The 19,380-nt window shown below is 38.3% G+C and overlaps 1 protein-coding gene across 7 annotated transcripts in view; it reads right to left on the reverse strand.

Moving 5' to 3' along the window:
* CPNE4 (copine 4) overlaps window positions 1-19,380 on the reverse strand; it is a 269,020-nt gene that overhangs the window by 77,494 nt on the left and 172,146 nt on the right. For all 7 annotated transcript variants that reach the window (XM_048951294.1, XM_048951295.1, XM_048951292.1 and 4 more), the window contains 3 exons: window positions 16,492-16,566; window positions 11,000-11,083; window positions 10,033-10,122 (listed from right to left, as the gene is read on the reverse strand). In XM_048951294.1, the coding sequence (XP_048807251.1) occupies window positions 10,033-10,122; window positions 11,000-11,083; window positions 16,492-16,566 (249 nt within the window). The remainder of the gene's footprint in view (window positions 1-10,032; window positions 10,123-10,999; window positions 11,084-16,491; window positions 16,567-19,380) is intronic.

A 19,380-nucleotide genomic window follows, 5' to 3' on the forward strand; every position in this document is an offset into this window, starting at 1 on the left:
ATTTCACCTTGAAAGGTACAAGTTCAGTGGTACAACAGCATTCACCATAAGAAGATATTAAAACTGCACAGCACCAATATAATCTTTCTGTTGGATGCTAGACATTATATAGGAAAAGACTATATAAAGCAAGGACAAGATACATCCATCTTAATTTTACTGTTCTCCCATCAGTCCCCAGTTTTACTCCAAAAACTGGAGAGAGTGGCTGATACACAGTGTTAACAGCCACCCTGCAATAATCTTTCACTGAACCCTGCCTAAACCTCAGCTCTAGAGGTGACAAACTACTACAGCAAAATTTCCCTGGTATGTTTTAGCAGTGCTAATACAGAAGCAAAAACTGCCCACAGAGATGTTGGCATCTCTGATACCAAGAGCCTGAGTTCCTCTAGTGTTACCAAATGGAGGACCAAGGCCAGCTAAGTGCTTCCTCTGGGGAGTCCTGCAGAACATGGCTATGGAGCGTTTTTAAAGTCATTTTGAGCTCTAACAGACAAGATGAAAATGTTTAATTTAGTTCTGGTAGAGTATATAAAGCACTTTCATTACACAACCAAACTCTATGCATTATGTAAGGTTTATATACAACTATGTAGACTTTACAAATTGAATATAGTCACCTAGCTGGGAAGGAATGTTTTTGGCAAAGGGAAAAAGCAGATCTGTAAATTGTTTTACCAGAATATATGGTGGCAGAGATCACTGTGTACAGAAGGCTTAAATATATATGTTTAGTGTGACATAAAGTTTCCACTGTTCATGTAACTCCTGTATACTGAGACACCATCTACATATTAAAGTTTAGACACACTTAACAGCTGTTTCTGCCCTAACACTGCCTAGAGTATCACAAGCATCAATTTGTAATTAAATCAATGAAGATACCTGCTGTATTTTTTTTAACAATTATATCATTTTGTCTTGAAGTTGACTCTGCCATGTTCCCTGAGAATATTCCTATTTAAAATAAACATATTCTATTATCTGTAAAGTGCAACCTTTTTTTTTTTTCTTTTTTTTTTTTCTTTTGTGTGTGTGTGTGTGGCAGTATGTTAGCATATAAATTATATTCTACATATGAGTAGAATTTTAAGGTAAACTATTTAAGTTGTGCAAATATATTGTTCATTGCAAGAAATACATTTATTACATAGTTTACTAACAAGAAAATCAATCTTGAGTGTGCAATTTTTAATTTATGCAGTAAAAAAGATACCTGAAAAGAAACCAAGGGTCCTTACAATTTGGTTTTGTGTCAGCAGCCTGTGCTGCTTTGCTACTTTATGAGTCTGAAATGAGATTGTCTGGAAATTCGTTATTTTTTTCCTATCAAAACGGAAAGAAATGAAAAAAAAAGAATATGAAAAAATGGTTCCACTTCCATTTTTTCTCATTTTTAATATAATGATATACTTTAGGTGACATAAGAAAATGTTCTGTAGACACAAAAGCGTGAGATTCATAGATTTTCTTGAACATAGTCTCCATATTACGGAGATTCTCTCAGTACAGCATTCAGCTGCTTTACAGGGTTACAGCCAAGCCTAAGTCCTGTTTCAGTGAAAGAAGAGCTTCATTTTATTATTTTAATTCAAAACGGTAGCTCTTGTTCCCAAACTTGTGCAGTAAGCAGCTCTGCAGCTAACACTGATATGGCGCTCAGTGCCTTATCAACAGAGCGATCTGAAATCTGAGAAGAATACAGAGGTCACTGAATTCAACAGCACCTCCTGTGTCCCACCCTCCAACATGGAACTGATGCTCATTATAGCACTTTGCTTTGTCTCCTTTTAAATTGTCCCAGGGATGGGATTTCCTATTTCAGCTGCTATTGCCCTGCAAAGGAAGCAGACACCTCTGTCTGGGTCTACATCCAGCAGCACGTATGGGAGCCTCTCTCTGTTGCATTCCAGGGCATTAACGTTCACTTTCAAAGACAGCTCAAGAGATGAGAGAGAGAGAGATCAGATCATTTTAAAACATTTATCATATTGCAAGCATTCATAGCAAGGCTGATGATGGCTGTATTTGTTTGCCTTGGATAGAACAACAGCAGCAGTACGCAGCCGGAAGAAAGTTCACAATAAACACAATGTATAAATTATTTGGAAGAAAAAGAAAAAAGAATCACCTCATGGACATTTCTTTTCAGAAGAAGAAACTCATACATATTTTTTCCTTGTTTCTTGCCCTCTCTTTGTTCCTGTTTCACATACTGAACACTCTTTGTGCTGCCAAGGTGAAATCTCTTCTGTCTTGCCTCAGGGCTCATTGAACTGGGAGCTGTGGCAAAGGGTGGGAAATAGAAACCTCTTCTTGCACAGTCAATTCTGGTGTCAAGTCTGTCAGATTTACCCAGAGGAGCAGTGCAGGTCTTCTCTCCTTTGCTTCTCTGCTCTTCTACCACCATCTTTCTCAGCAGCCCAAGCCCTCAGAGATCTGAGTACCACTTTTTTCTTTTATACCACTGACGATTCCCCCCCCCTTATGCAATTCACTTGCATCCCTTGTTGTGCCAATATTTGCCATTTAGATTGCTTTTTCATCTTCAAAGCACTTTACAGACATCAATTAACCCAAATCTAGATTAATTAATCTGACAATTAATTTGCTATACATCCAGCAGTTACAACAAAAGAGAACAAATTAAATCCTATCAAAGTCTCTAAAATGAGTTCTCTTGACTCCAACAAAAACTGGATCAAGCTCATTTCTTCAGTTCACTTCACAGTCCTCAATCTTCCCTGCAATATGGTATTTTTTTTCCCCCACTATCTGCAACAGATTTATCTTGAATACAGCCAGGGAAAGTGGAGAGGGAGAGAGGAATCTGGGAGCTGAGGTCATACACACCAGGACTTCATAAGTTTTGTTTTAAGGATGACCTTAAATTTCGTACCCCACCTATGAAAACTTTCTGAAGATTGACTGGATCAGTCCTCAGTGTGCTCAGAGAGATAAATCAATGTGCCAAACACTGCTGCAATTAATAAATTTAGGAAGCATTTGTATTATACACTAATTGGTAAATTACAAATTAACCCAAACTGAGAAAACAGGGGGAGCAGTTGCAGAAAAGTCCCCAAAATCACCAAACACTTTGAGTTTTTAATGAGCAGTGTAGTGGTTCTGCAACCACAGGCACACAGGGGGAACTAGGAAGAGAATGAGAAAAAGCAAGAGAAACACTGAAGAATTGTAGTATTCTAACGAGTGATTTACTGAAAAAGTGTGTTTAATAAGATTATAGAGGCCATCTTTTACAGTGTGTCATTTATTTTTGTTTTACAAAAACCTTCAAAATAATGGATCATCCTCTCAGAAGACTGTTTTAGAACTCCTTAGTTAAGCAGTATGTACATGCACTTCCATTTGCTTCTACCAGATGCCTGTTACTTTACATGAACCTGTATTAAATACACACCACACCCCAATATTAAGCCCAAGTTCCTGTGCATTTGCTTTGACCACCAAGAATAAATGTTTATTATCTAAAATTATCAGCTGCACAGTCAGTTTTATAGCTCTCGTGGACAAGCACAAGATGATAACATCCCTAAAAGGACTAGTAAATACTACTGAGATTATTATGGAGATATCCGCACCCTCCAAGGGCGAGGCAATTATTCTAAAGATTCCAGGAGAATGCTGGGATCTAATGAAAAAAAGTGACTTATTGAAAAAGTATTTTAAAGACATATTTAGAACCCTGTTAAAGACACGTAAAGATTGAGTCCCCCTCTCTTGTTGTTTAATTAATTTCCACAAGAAAGACTTCATATGCAAATGTCTCTTCAGTGACACTACGGTAAGCAAGGAGGGAATGATTGGCTCCACTGGCATTAAATTTGTGAGTAAACTGAAGGGGAAAATGTAGAACTAAGTAGTTAATCAGGTATGACTGAAATCACCCAATCAAGTAAATAAACAGCAAGCCTAGACTAAGCTGTAATTGGTTCTTGATGCCAGTTGCTTTCTACATGGAATTAAAATCAAAAAGAAAACAGTGAAAACAAATGAGTATTCTTTTACGGAGCAGCGTGAAATCCTTCAGTTCATGCTTTTCTAATCATCATTTGATAGTGCTTGAATTGTCCTTTGTGCCATGATCTTTACAGAATCCTGCACAAATCATTGCTGTTGACCATAAACTATCTTTCTACGTTAGCGTGTCAAACATTTTTTGACAGCTAAACTGTGAAACAATAAAAGCACTAATGGATTTGTTTGAACATGTTACTTAATGCTCGTCTCTTAAGCTTTATTTGGCCTTCTGCACAGGTTCTGCTCAGTTGCCTCCACCACTGGCTTTCACAGATACTGAGGGCTTAGTGAAGGATTACAGTTTATAATATACCCATATAAGCACAGCTGTAGTCAAGTCTTAAAGGTCACCCAGAGCTTATTGATCTAGAGAACACTGCAGTAATAACTCAGAGAATATCAAAATAACCACTGCTATTTGCTTTTCCTTAACTCGGAATAAAGTAGTCAATGCACTCACAGGCCCTTAATAAACTTTTTCTCTAATGACCCACCAGCTAGCATGAAAGATTCCACACTTAAATCGGAAAGAAATGTGGTTACACCTACTTGGGAAACACCCAATCTCCCACCCATAGCAGATCCAGGGAAGAGGTTAAAATGAAAATTAAGTCATTGCCTATTTCCATCCAGTATAACATCAAAATCTTTATTTCAGACTGTGAAGATTCTTCTATGAATATTATAAGTAAGGATCACATTATATAACTCACATCAGAAAGGCCAGTATATTGTTATTTATAAAGGTCTTAGTACTTAAGTGAATTGAAAATCAATCACATGAGCTTTCAACACCTGAATGCATCTCACACTAGAAGAAAGCACCTGCAGATAGACCCTTCACCAGAAAACCAAACAATCTGTGTGCTAATATGTACCTCCTCCATCACATCCTACAGACAAAGCCAAGGAAGTCAAGATGAGGTAAGAGGGAATACAGAAGGAAAGGCTGAACCAAGCTTTAACCTCACTAGGAGTGTACGAATCAGGCAACCTCCCCACTTCAAGAGCACCAAATCTTCCCATATAACATCCCTGGCTTCGTGCTGCAGAGAACCATTCCTATACATGGAGGCCTTATGATGTGATGTAAGAGACAGCCCAGGTACACACAGCAGTATGGGTCCCACTAATCACATGCATACATGTCAGTAGGATCAGGACCATAGCCTGTAGTCTAGGCTAGGGAGGAATAAAACAATAAAAAAATTAACAACAGCAATGGAGTTGCAGTACGCGTATTTTTGAAAGGTAGAAAAATATGTAATTAACGCTCTTCTTCTGAAAAGTTTCCCTATGTAGATGGAAGATGGATAGGATTTTCCATAGAACTACGGCATGTGCTTCTCTTCCTTTGTAGTTTCATTTATTACTTTACCTGTAGCAATCATTTTCTTCCTGTTCTGTGTCTCTTTTCCTAATTCATTTTTTTTTATGAGCAGAATGTCTTTCAGTGAGGTTCTCTGAAAGAAAATATTCTAACTCTATGCCATTTGCACAGCATGGTCTGTGCCCCAACAGCATCTTGTCAGGTGTTTATTCCTCAAGTATTAAAATGTATAATGCCTACCAAAAAAAGTGATTATTTTTCAGATAATATCACCAGGACTCCATTAGAACAAGAGGAACTTAGATTAGAATGGATGACTGTAGATGATCCCTATCAGGATATATTCAAAATGCAACTCTGGATTTCAAATAAGTCTTTGATAGCCACATATCTCACATGCTGAAACCAAATCAGAATGCCAGATTCCACAGTTTAGAGTCCTTCAGCATCACAGAGTAGGATAAAAACTGCTCCCAGAAGGATTATAGCCCTCATTCTGATTTGTCAGTAATTATCAATGTGAATTAAATTTCTTAACATATTAAAAAGGCAATGCACTACTTTTGGATCAAAGTTTACTATTATTATTATTTTTTACTTCAGTGCATACATGAATTGTCTGCACTGTTAGCATTAAAGGAAGTTATGATTGGCACTGAAGTGTGACTGGACTTCTCGGATGGTTTCAATGTCTGGGAAGAAAAGCTCAGTAGGTTCATAAATCTAATATAGCTTTTTCATAATAAAACTTAGAGCAGCAATAATTGCAATAAAGTTTTAGAAGGCATCCTGAGGGGAATAAAAAAATAACTGCTCTCTTCATTACAGTTACATAAAGCAAAATTACTTTTTTCTTTTTTTTTTTTTTTTAAACAGCCCATAGAGAATCCAAATTAACAGACTCTGCAGAAGATGATGGCAAAAGACTTTTGACAGAGACCCTAATTATCAGTTGCTTTGATTTTTGTGACCTTGCACATCTTATCTTTCTAAACAGACATTTTAAATATGGAAGTTTCAAATGCCCAGACAGTATAAAGGCTGTTTTGGGCACATCTCTAACAAAGGGCAAACTTCTGTAAGTTAAACTGACTTGCTACAGTGTGTTTTTGCAATGTTAATCCAAACTCCTTATGACGTGAATCCAACCACTAAGCTCAGTACCCATGCAATTTCAGTAGCAGAAATGAAAGGGCAAAGTTTTGAGCTGCAAACAGCCTAGAGGGGCATGCATGTTGGACACTGGAGAGTCAAGGGCAATGGGCAGTGTAATCTATCTGTTGTTGAGAAGGCTACTTCTGTTTGCAGAATTCCCACAAACAGCTAGAGTTTCTGTTGCCTCCTAAAGCCTTGTCTTAGATTATGCCTCCCAGAGTATGCCCAGAGGAAACTGCAGGTATGGGTTCATGATTATCCAGCCTCATGTAAGCACTGCTCACCATGAGCAGGCAATCCTTGCTAGAAGCTGAAGCTCAGCACAGCAGCTGGAATACACAAATGTTAATTATGGCAGAGGGAATTCTTGTAACATTTACAAGTAACATATGCTATATACTTTATGCAGTGAAGCACAACATCTGAAGTCAAATCTTCACAAATACGCTAATGCAAAGATTGTAATGCTCTGTCAGTGTAAATCAAAACAGAAACATTCATACAGCACTAAACTCATCACAGACATTTCTCCTCTCCGATTCTCATTATTTACACTCTTTTGTCCTTGCTGCCATCAAATTTCTAAGTTATGGTCTGCATAGGAAGCAAACAGAATCGTCATCTGACAAGTGCTATATGCTATCTGTCAAACCCAAGTTATTTTGGAGTCTGCTTTACCATAGCAGCCTTATCTTACACCCACCACAAGGTATAGTGGCCTGAATTTGAAATAAGCTTCAAGCTTGATTATTATCTTACAGCCAGAATTAATTGTAAAGTACTTCTGCATAACAGAATCTGGTGCAAAGCCTACTAGTTTTAACTTTCCTGTAAAAATGTGAGCTGTAGCCTTAGGCAAACATTCAGACATCTAAATCACGGCCTGTAAACACTTACATACTCAAATCAAAACACCAACTAACAAAAAACAAACAAACAAACAAAAAACAACCAACATACATCCTGCAGAATCAGACTATTTTGAAAACTGTCAATAAATTCATAAGATCCAACTTGGTTTCATTTTCACCTTATCCATTCCCCTCATTCACTTTCCCCTGTCTTCTCTACTGGCAGTCGTAAAGGACTACTCTCATTTCTCTTCACCCTATCTTTTGACAGTATCATCTGCAAACAAATTCAACTGCTGTCTCTCTACTCATGGCTCAAAGATCTCCCCCTTTATTTCCAGACCTATCTTTCCTGTCCAAGCTGAAATCTTATCCTTTATAATACCTTCTCACCTCAATCTCAAAGATATTAAAGCACATTTCTACCTCTAAATCACATCTCTCTATCCTTACGGACTTATTATTGCCATGACATTCTAGGCATCACATTTCATTTGCGCCTCCTCCTAGAATTTCCCATCTAAGTGATTTAAAGGCCACATATTCACAAACCTCTTTGAATGACAGAAATACACTCTATCTCCTGTTCCAAACCCTTACCGTCACACTACTAATGGATGTTACTTGTTCCAATTTAGGATACTTTATGCATAAGCTGCTTCTACCAGTGGCTTGCCCTTCTCTAGTAGATCAAAGAGTTGCTCAGCCTTTCCAAGTCTTTCAGAGTTCATTCTGTTCAAAAGCAGTAGCTCAGCTCCCAGCCCTACCAAAGTTATGAAGGGAACTCAGCGTCCAAACAAGCAGCCACACTGCTTTCTCTAGTGCTTCCCTTATGCCAGGAAGTAACAATCCAGTCCTCAAAGATGCCAGTGGTACTCACAGTCGATTCTCCTTTAAATCCCTCATATCAGTCACGTTACTACATCTAGAGGATAGCTGCTTCCCACACCCGCATCGCCCCCGAGAACGACATTGATTATACAACACAGAACAATTTGCTTGTTTTCTGCGTCTCAGGCAGTAGCTTGTAGATATTTATTCTATCCCATTAATTTAGAAAATTGCAGCCTCCCAAGATAAAGTCATTATCCTGACATCTCACATTACTGTCATACTACAGATGCTACAATAAATAACTCCTACACACTTCTTCGTTTGTGTTAGAAATCCTCTTTAGCCAATACTGTTAATTTTGCTTGCAGTTTATAATAAAGAATGAGATGTGGGGAAAAGAACAGCCTCCATCTCATCTTCTGCAGCTCTGCTCCAATCCTGCTGAGCATGCCAAATACAAATGGTTTGACCATTTACCAACTAAGACAGTAATAGAAAGATCTGCTGCATATGCTTCCCTGTACCACCTGAGGTACTGAACATCCTTCCAGCATCTCAGATGCACCCATCACAAACACTTTGCTCTGGCCTTCTAAGACTCCCACACCACAACTACTCCATCTTTTATTTTTTCTTGTTACATCTCCTGTTCTCTCAGACTTCCTCACACTTTTGTGCTTCTCTTGTCCTTGGCAAAGAACTCATGTTCTTTGCTGACAATTGTCACAAAGGACACCAACAAATACATAAAGATATTATTCATTTCTGTGTCTTCCTTGTGCATCCCCTGCTATACAAATGTATACATACAAGCATTGTGTTTGTATCAATATTGTTCCACAACAACAATGCTGATTTTGTGAAGTCATAAATCACAATCAGTGTAGCCAATATAAATTTAGGCACTCATAGGAGTATTTTTTAATTTTTTCCATGCATTCATGGAATGCACTGCAACATGAGGAGACCATGCATTTTATTATTATTTTTTTTTCTATCAGCACAGCACATCCTATGGTATGTAATAAGTGAAAATGACAGCATCATTTCTGAACGTTTATACAAATGTAGTGTTGTAAGAAGAAAGGTTTGCAGAGAGAAGGGTCAGTTTTGTTAGAAACCTCAGTGTGACCAACAACAATGGTATTTTTGTGTCTGGTGTTCTCCCACCAGGTCCAAGAGGCTAAACAGATACTGGGGACAGTTCCTGTTACATTTACAAACATTTTTTAATTTTTAGAGTTTAGTATTAACCTTAAACCTGGTTAGTAGAATAAAATGATTCACACATGATTTAATCTAAATTATCCACAAGAAGATTTTTTCTATATAGAGCTTTGAGTTCTCAACTGTCAGTCTTTCTGGTAGCACTGTCATTATAATGGCTTATGCCTTTCTGTGGCCATCCCATTTTTCAGATATGTTAACTGAGTACATTAGTAAGTGTTTCATTTACAGAGAGTCTCCAACCAGAAAAGCAAGGAAGGAATAGATAAAATGGTGTCAGGGCAGAAATTTCTCTGGAGTATATGTTCACCAGTTAAATGGTGCTGGGTTCAAATTATCCAACTGATTGGCAAAAACAGTCCCATTATTTCTCCAAGGTACTCTAAGAACAGTAGAGCATAATCTGCTGATTACAGCGGATTATCAGTTCTCTGCATCCTTAATTTGATTGTGTTAATCAAAAAACAGCTGTGTGATCATCTTGATTGCCAGAGGGCAGAGCAGAATAGCAATTTTCAATTGAAAAAGGCAGACAAAGTCTTGTTTTCTATGAGTAAAACAATTCAGAAAGTAGGAACTGCTTCTTACCTTTAGCCTACGATCCTGGTCTCCGCTGCACAGAGAATTTACAGACACTTTAAAGGTCTTCCAGGCTGGATTTAAGTTATTCATCACAACCTGAGAGTGAAAAGAAATAAGAGAACCCTTAACATTTGCACATTTCTAAACAGAATGCTAGTAGCCACAATTTTCAAAACAGTGTGTTCACTATAAAGAGAAGCAAGTAGAGAACAGCTGGAGGTTAGCAGAACAACATACACAGGATATTTGCCCTGGAGCAACCTGAAGTTTCTAACACATCTGCTCTGGAAAGCCCCAAAAAGGAGCACAACTGAGAAATGGGCCTCACACACTACAGAGATTGCCCCAGTACTGCCATATCAAGTAGGGATGCAACTGACAGAAGAAAGGTTGTGGGATACATTCCTGAACTGGAAGGCATGGAAGAGATGCAGGCCTGGGCAATCAGGATAGGCAGTATCAACTTATGGACACATCATCTTCCTTGGTAGAAGACTTTATGAAATCCATAATAAGCAGGGCTCATAACCCCAAATACCTGCCACAGCTCTTTTAAAGACAATGCCAGTCATTGTCCTGGAAGCAATAAAAGCACTGAGGCACAAGAAACAAATATAAAGAAACCAACATAGCAAGGTAGGAGAGGTGGAGTTGATGAAACATACTATCAATAGAAAATTCTGATTCGGTCTGTAGCATGGTTTGGGCTAAATACAATCTTTGTAAGTACTGACTTATAAACAGAGTATCTGCCAGTTCAACTAAACTTGTATCTTTGGCTTCAGTACTATCTTCCCTTACTCTCACATGAGGAAGTCAATGCCCATTAGTCAGTAATTGCACATGAGACAGAAGTGTTTTTAAACATGGGTGCTTGGAATATTTTAATTTTTTTTTAATAGCAGAAGCATAAACTATACTACATGATAGCCTACCTATGTCCTTGGAAAGGAAACACAGCCCTGTTCCTCACCTCAGTCCTGTGAACAAGTTGTTGGGTTGCATCATCATTCATCCGGAAAATCTCCAGAAAGGGATCAGATTTGCTGAAAAAATCCTAAAACAAAACACAGGACAAGTTGCTCTTGAGAATTCTTCTTCTTTTAGACTTTCAGGCATACTGCACCTGTGCTTTCCTGACTGCTAATGAAAAAACAGCAACAGTGTGATTTCAGTGAAATCTCCCAGTGTCCCTCAGCAATATTTCACTCCTGTGCTTGTTCCACAAGGACTTCTGTGGCACTGCTGTTGTTCTCAGTTTGCTACTCAATCATGGCAGGCACAAAGGTAAAATCACACTTCACAGTTTTTTTGCCTTCTTACCCCCGCTCCGGATTGCTGAGCTTTAGCTCCTTCATTGATCTAGCATGCTTCTTTCTACTTCCAAGCCTGTTTGGTCTTTTGACTTACCATGCAGTGGCCTCTGTAGCATACTCTATAGTGGCACTGAATGTAATGCTACTTTCACACCCTCTCTGAATGAAGTTAATAGGGCAGGATGTCATGCTGCTATCAGTTAACACAAATATTGGCAAGATGGATTAGAGAATGTTTGAAAAGTTAAGTCCTCTTCAGAATGTGAAAACTCAAACCATGTAAAGAGGAGAAACAGAGCAGGAAATGCAAAAAAAAATAAAAATTTGTACCTGTATCAAGTGGTATCTGTGATAGGCATTTTCATTGCACCACTGTGCACCTCTGTTTGGTTCTGCAATCATCTAGTAAGTCAAAACATTCATATACAAACCTAAATTAATTTGTCTTCTGTAGTATACCCTGAAGGTGGCCATGGCCTCTTATGATTCAACAATATCTGGGGATTTTTTTTGCACAAGCTGGCTGTGTTGAAGAAGGGTCAATGGGCATTTGATCTCCACAGCTGGAGCAAAAAGCCAGCTAATTCATATCATTAACTGTGCTGTGATCCAACAGGTGGGCCCAAATGGACTCCATTTTCTTTATTTTTGACTCTCATCTTCATTTTCTTCTTCAAAAGAGCCACAAGATTAACTTTATGCAGATCGTATTCTCTGCATGCCACATACCAAACAACACACCTCAGCATCAACCTGGGGAAGTGAGGAATTCTGGTTTTGTGGTGTTTCTACAGAAGTGTAAATACAAAAATGCTTGTAATATGCACTGTTCCGCCATTTTCTCCTCACAAAATGTCCTTCATACTTATTTTTGTCTAGACAGATAGCCACTCGGAACAGCTTTGAATAAAATGTTAGCCAAATTCTAGGTACAACATTTTGGTCAAACTTGTTTTTGGAACTTTGTCACTATTTCCTAAGGGCAAAGCAAGGAAAGAAATCAGGGCTTTGAAAAGGGAAATCGGAACTTCAGTGTCTGGGGAAGGAGATGAATCTCTAAGAATCATGAAGACTTGGGCAAGAGTCATGCAATCTGCGGTCTTTTCCATGCCATCAAAATGAGACTCATCAATGTCGCTGTGCTCATAGTATTTGGTGAGTACTTTCTACAAAAGAAACGGCAACTGTGTGTTTAAAAACTACCACAAAGTAATTATGTGTGTATTTGTTAAATTTCATCACACAGAGCTCTAAATAACAAAGCCATATGTTGGCCCATTTGTTTCAATTACATGGTAACAATACACTTCATGTAAGAGTGTGTAGAACCAGCACAACACCCTGCACAAATTCTGTGCTTCCAGAGTTTGATTTGATGCCCTGATGTAGATTTAGCATGTGGGCTGATTCCAAAGCTTGAAATCTTTTGGTTTTTTGAAGAGCTTTGGTGATCAAACTGTGACAGGTTACTACTGCACAGAAGAGAGTGAGGCAGCTGGTTTAATTCTACTGACACCAAAAATACAGAATGCATAGGATTAAAAAAGACTGACGTGCCTCTTCGCATTCATAAGCGCATTGTTTAACACTGAGTGACAGCTTAGCGTTTAGCAGATTCTTTATGAAACACAAGTTTGATGAGAAACGTTATCTAAAGGAAAACAACTCAAAGTGATGTATCCAAAGAACGAATCCCGCAGTGCAGAATCTTCAGAAAAGGAAAGGATTTTGAGAGAAAACTCAAAATTTTCAGCTGAATAATATGAAAACCGACACAGAAAACATGAGCATAAGAAATGCAATTTTTAATACCTGGTTTTAATAAACAAGGCAATATCACCTAAAGGAAAAAAAAATCACTACTGACAATAGCTTCACCCCTCCTCAATGCAAAAAACAAAGCTTACTTCCTTCTAGAATCAAGGTATAAACCAAAACTTCTTCAGTATCAAAGGTGCCAGGTAACGACTCAAAGCTGATATGCTGAATTATGACTTTTTTTTTTAAATTCAGCTACAGCATAGTTAGCATTTTCAATAAATTTTGGTGGTTGTGTTAAATCTACCAGCTTTGCTTTATCTCACAAGAGCATCTTCTTTGAGAAAAATAGCGGCAATGAAAGTTGTTCTGATATTTTAATACTGCTTATATGATAAATATAATGCCTTTGCTGGTGGTAAAATGCACACTGTCACTTCAGTATGTGCACACAATAATAACATCAATACATGGCTTGTACTTTAAAAATGTACCTACTTTTTCTGAGCACTTATTTTGATGCATGATGTTTTGGTATGCTCATTTTCAGAGCAAAACACTTTTCAAAGCTCAGGTTTACAGGTTAAGATCTCCCAGAAAAGCACTGAAACATCCAGAAGGCACTGATTAGTTTTGAAAATGCATCAGTATCAAGACACAGCTTTTAAGAATTTCTTTGGTGCTTCAGCACCAAGGGAATAAATAAAAGTGGCAGTAGTTTTGACTTTGCAGACATTTGCTGGAGTATCTCAGGCCATGATAACTGCCTCGCTTAGAAGAGGAAAAGCAGTCTGACTGCTTCACTGCTCCTAATTTATTACAGCTGCCATAAACATGTAGCTGCTTGTTATGGTAATTGTGACACAGCTATTAATGCAGTAGAACCTTTTCAAAAGTTGTTGTTCCTCTGTGAAGTGCTCTCAGCAGATCTCTTGAAACAAGGACATGTCAGCTGAGCTGACTGGGCATGAAAATACAGTTATACCTTCCAAACAAGTACTGCAATAAAACTATAACCTCTATCTCTGCAAAGGCAGTTAAGTAAAGGAAGACTTCTGACTGTGACTTTTTATAATTTTATACTGAATGTTTCAGCCACCTCCTCAGGAAAATCCAGGCTTTATGTGTTATACGTATAATAGAATAAGAATTAAGAGCTAAAACTCTTGCAGTATTATATAGAGGGAGCAAAAACCAAACAAATGTATACTGCCTGTGAAATGATAGCAAATTTTGTTTGATCTGCCAAAAATCTGTTGGTCACACTTTTTTCCCTCATCTGTTCAAGGACTACAATCTGGATTGTCTTTCGAGGAGTTTTCCTTTAAAGAGTTGAAGAAAAACATTCTTGTCCCTTCAAGAAACCACTAATAGTAAGAAACGGGAAGAAATTGTTTACCCATTAAGCACATTCAGAACCTTCTCCCACACTTTCCTGTACTCCTTATTTGTGAACAAAAGATTCACTTAGTCTTGTGTCAACCCCACAGACACCAGTGCAGGAAACCCTGGGGTGACAGAGGTGATCTTGTGCAGCACTGTGAGCTCCCTGCTCAGGTCTTCAGACCCCTGAGCAGGGACAGGCGTGCAATACCTTGCCTAGGATTTCACCAAATGGGTTCTTGTCCATTCTCTGATGTCTTTCTTGGACGTTTATGTAACTTTGGAGTACGCAAGTTTTCTCACCAATTTAAATAATTCCAAACTTTGCAATTGTGCAACTTAAAGAATTTCAAATCTTAGTGATTACTAACAGTGCTTTGCATCTACTGACATCTGAATTCATTCAGGGCCATATCCAAAGTCATAGCCTCTTTTTATAAATGAAGACAGCTAAATTTCAGCCAGGTTTAGAGACATGTGTAGCTGGAGCAAATTGAAAGATTCATTTCAACTGTAAGAGGATTTCAGCCATTTTCATCAGCTGAAGACAGGAGTTTTGATTCAAATAATAGATGAAGAGTCATGCAGATGATACAGGATTGTTTTTTAGTAGATAAAGCCCACTTTGACTAAACATGTTAAAATGGCAAAAGCAATCATGCTTTTGCAGTATTTCTGAATGATCCTTCTTCACTTAACCCTGTAAGTATTTCAACCATACTCTAAAGCTATTGCCCAAAAACAGTGGACTAGTTTTGAAGCACATTCTGGCAGAGTTTTTTAGTGAATATCAACAATAGCCTACAGCAATCATAATATTTACACTTAATTACATTATACATCTGGGGAAAAGCAACGAGCAAATTGAGGTCTTATTATGTTGTACACATCTTTTCCTTTTTGGAGTTGTGACACCACATGGAACAGTAAAAGCCTGTGTGCAGCTTTTGAAATCAGGTCTAAAGATGGCTATCTTTAGACAAGGTTGTTAAATCTGTTCCTAAATAAATTATATGATTCAGAAACACTAAGAGTCCAGTAACTGTGAAGGAAGAGGTAATTCATCTTTCAAAGGAGAAAAAAATTAGGGTTCTGATCACTTATGATTGTTAATGATCCTGAGCAAAGTAATGTTATTTACCTGTTATGAATAAATTCCAGTACTATTAATCATTCTCTGCTTGCCTGAGTTATTTTGTGCAGTTCGGAAATCTGATATATGTATCCAAAAACACTCTGATAGATTTGATCTTAAGGTACACATCACATTTTTACAACTACATGCTCAGAGTATCAGAATAGCAAAATTTTGTGCCGGGCTACAATATATTTCTAATTGGAAGTAGCTTCATACATAGGAGGGAAGTAGTGGATACTGTGATCCAGTACAACAGTAATTGTCTGGTCTTCAATTATTATCTAAAAAAGCCTTATTGTCTAAAAAAGGGTTATGGACTTTTGACACCTATTAATTAAAAAGATATTCTCCAGGCTACTTCAAATAACTGTGCCTTCTAGTACAGTTTAATTACAGACACTGCGCCTTACAAGCACTCACCTGGATTTCCTGGACTGTACTGCTTGTGGCATATTTTCAGAAAGATATTTCTTATAATGAAGAGTAATATTTTAGTTAGTGGAGAGTTTTCTTATTGAAAAAGATGAGCTGTGTTCTTAACTTTATTTTAAAACGCTTGCTTCAACTGTATCATTTTTGACTACTTATAGAAAGCTCACTTCTCTAAGCACTCCTGATCTGTGGCATTTTAAGTAATTAAACTGTCTTGGTTATAGCATAATTAAATTGTCTTGGTTTTAATTAGATTCCCTTGAGGTTTTTTTTAATTACTTCACAACTTAAGGAAAGCTTCATTGTGAACATCGATCTGAAATCTCTGATGTGTTTAATAATATAAGGCAAAAAATATCTGTAGGTGAAAATCTCATCAAATTACATTTGCAGGCACTCTTTTACATCTTTTGGTAAGGTTAATAACATGCAGCTTACCTTGTCATCCAATTTCCGTGCACTGAATGAAAGTTCAACGTAGTCGTCATTGCCAGACAATTCCTCAGCTATCACCTAAATGGAAAGCTACATTTGAGTTTTGCATGGTGTAATGAAAATGGAGAAAGACATCATTTCCCCACGTGAAGACTATAGACCCCATTACGAAACTAAAGCGCAGTTAATATGTTTCTCTTTGCAATCAGGGTTAATAGCACTCAGTGAACCCCTTACTCAGTTAATATGCAGCAACACATTAAGATTCCAAAACAGAATCATTTTTCATTAGATGACAATGTCTTATCAATATCTGTCAATGAACAGACCTCCACATCCCTCAGTAATCCCTTTCATCTGATAAAGTACTTTCTCTTAGGTGAGAATTCTCTTAGTGGAGAATTCCACTTAGTCTCACATTATCCAGGAGAAGAAAAGGACTACATGTGAGTTGGATTATTTGGGTCTAAAGCTAGACAAATGGAAAAAATAGTGAAGTCACTTGCCACAGATTGCAATGAAAGGCACATTTACAGTAGGAGAGCTCTCCTGGTGTAGTTTTACTGCAATAGCTATGTTTGCAAAATCATTTATTGTAGAGTCAGAAGGGAGTAACACTAAATTAACATACCGTGGGTCTTTCAGATACATAAGCTCTACTGATAATAATGTCCATCACTGTGCTATTCAGTGTTGTTAAAAAACCCAAAATACTATAGCATTTATCATGACTAGGACATTAAAATGCTTCAGTGGAGAGAAGATATTAACTTAAACAAACCTGAGGTTTATTACCAAAAAAAATGTTCTTTGAAACAAACCACATTATATTCAATTTGCTATTTCCTAAGCCTGCATGTTCTCCCTGCATATCACATGACAAAAAGAAAACAAAAACAAACAAACAAACAAACCCCACGTTTCCTAAGAATACGTGTCTTGCACATAGCCCACAGGTATGCCCACAATGGAGCAGGGATGCCCCCAGTGGGACTGTGGCCTGTGGGTAAGCCCACGACAGAGCAGAGAAAATGAATAAGCAAGAGGTAGCAGGGAGCTAAACACAGTCAGAAGCAACGAAGGACAAAACAGAAATCTCTGTGCTCTGATCCTTACCTCCTGCACCACACTTCCCCTCACCAAAGCAGCAGAGCTAATGTGTTGAAAACAAGGGGAGTAGAGACCATGAAAGGAGCAGCAGATGTGTCCGTACTGAAGTTAATTTCCAGGAAGTGGGAAGGAAAGGTGTTTTCCCTAAGAGTTCATTCTGTTTGCTTCTCAGCATCCCCAAGAAGCAATTAGAATGTTATGTTAACTGGCAATGAATTAAATTAAGTAGAATTTCACGAGTCATGAATATTTTGGCTATGACAGCTCACAGTAATGAACTGTGGCATTTCCTCACGCCAAATATTCACGTGTAGCCATTTAGGGACACAAATGTCTAACTGCATTAAAGTAAAATCCTACTGATGCATATGAGTGATTTACCTGTTGCCAGGCAAATTTGAACTTGCTGAAAGTTTGGCCCACAGAATCTGACACATTTATCTTGAATATTGGTCTGGTGGCTTAAAAAATACTATGCAGCAAAAAGCCACTAGCACCCTGGGACTTGCACACAGTTTTGCAAGTGTTTTTAACAAAAAATACTGAACCTTTCCTGTAAAGGTTGACAGACTTCTAGCTGGAGAAACTGAGAGAGGTTCTCTTTTTTCCGAATGCCACACAATAAAAATGTACTGATGAGATATTATACTATTATACTATTATACTGCAAACCAGGCTTGAGGCAGGCAATTCAGAATTCCATGAAAAACTCAAAATTCAGTAATCTAAACATGCTTGGAAACTAGGATTTGACAAACAGGTGGCATGTACCTTAGGATCAGAAATAATTCTAACTCATCAATTTCCACTTGCTCTGCCCAGACAGCAAGCTCTTCTCACACTCTTTGTCTGAGTTCAGTTTTCTCCCACTGGAGTAAAGTCAGCCTGCTCTTTAGAACCACAGACCAGAAGCCAAGGTAGCTTGGACTGCTCGCTGTTCTTAGAATAAACTTAGAATAAGGCCTTCAGTTTTTCGGACACTCTCATTTTATTTCTTATCTCCAATTCCAATTATATTGTATTACATTGTATGACAGTGTGCTGTCCTGCATTCCAATATCTTATTTCATAAATTAGTTTGCTTCTCCTCAGACCGCTGCCCATTCCCCTCACACTTTCTTCCCTTTCCCATGGCGTGGGTCTGTGGGTCCCCCCGTCCTATCAGTCACAGAACCGTTCTGAACAAGCCTGCAGAACGAGCCTGTAGAACAAACCATTGTAGACAAAGCGCTTGTTTAGAGACCACAAATTCTTGCCAGAAGATTCTACTAGAAAGTTTAGTTATTTTAGTTGAGCTAGCAACTAAACTTATTTTTGTCTCTCATGGAACAGGAGGGGTATCTAGAAGGTCACAGGGATGGATGAGGTAAAGCATGCCCCAATAGTCTCAGTAGGCAAAAACATCAGCTTTTTAGAGAGCAAAACTCGCTCCTACCTCTGTTCAGACAGGAACCTGGGAGATTCCTTTCCAGTCCCAGAATAAGTGGAGGTGTTGTACTTGGGCTGGGGTAATCCCAGATATTTATACAGGCGGGGGAAGAGCTCCTTGAGAGCAGTCCTATGGAAAAGGACTTGGGAGCCCTGGTGGATGAGAAGCTGGACATGAGACAGCAGTGCGTGCTTGCAGCACAGAAGGCCAACTGTGTTCTGGGCTGGAGCCCCCAGCAGAAGAAAGGTGCAGAGCTCTCGGAGCAGGTCCAGAGGAGGACCACTAAGATGATCAGAGGGCTGGGGCACCTCTCCGATCAGGAAACATTAAGGGAACTGGGCTTGTTTAGCTTG

Source organism: Lagopus muta, chromosome 7, assembly GCF_023343835.1.
Source record: "Lagopus muta isolate bLagMut1 chromosome 7, bLagMut1 primary, whole genome shotgun sequence".
Taxonomy (NCBI): Eukaryota; Metazoa; Chordata; class Aves; order Galliformes; family Phasianidae; genus Lagopus; species Lagopus muta.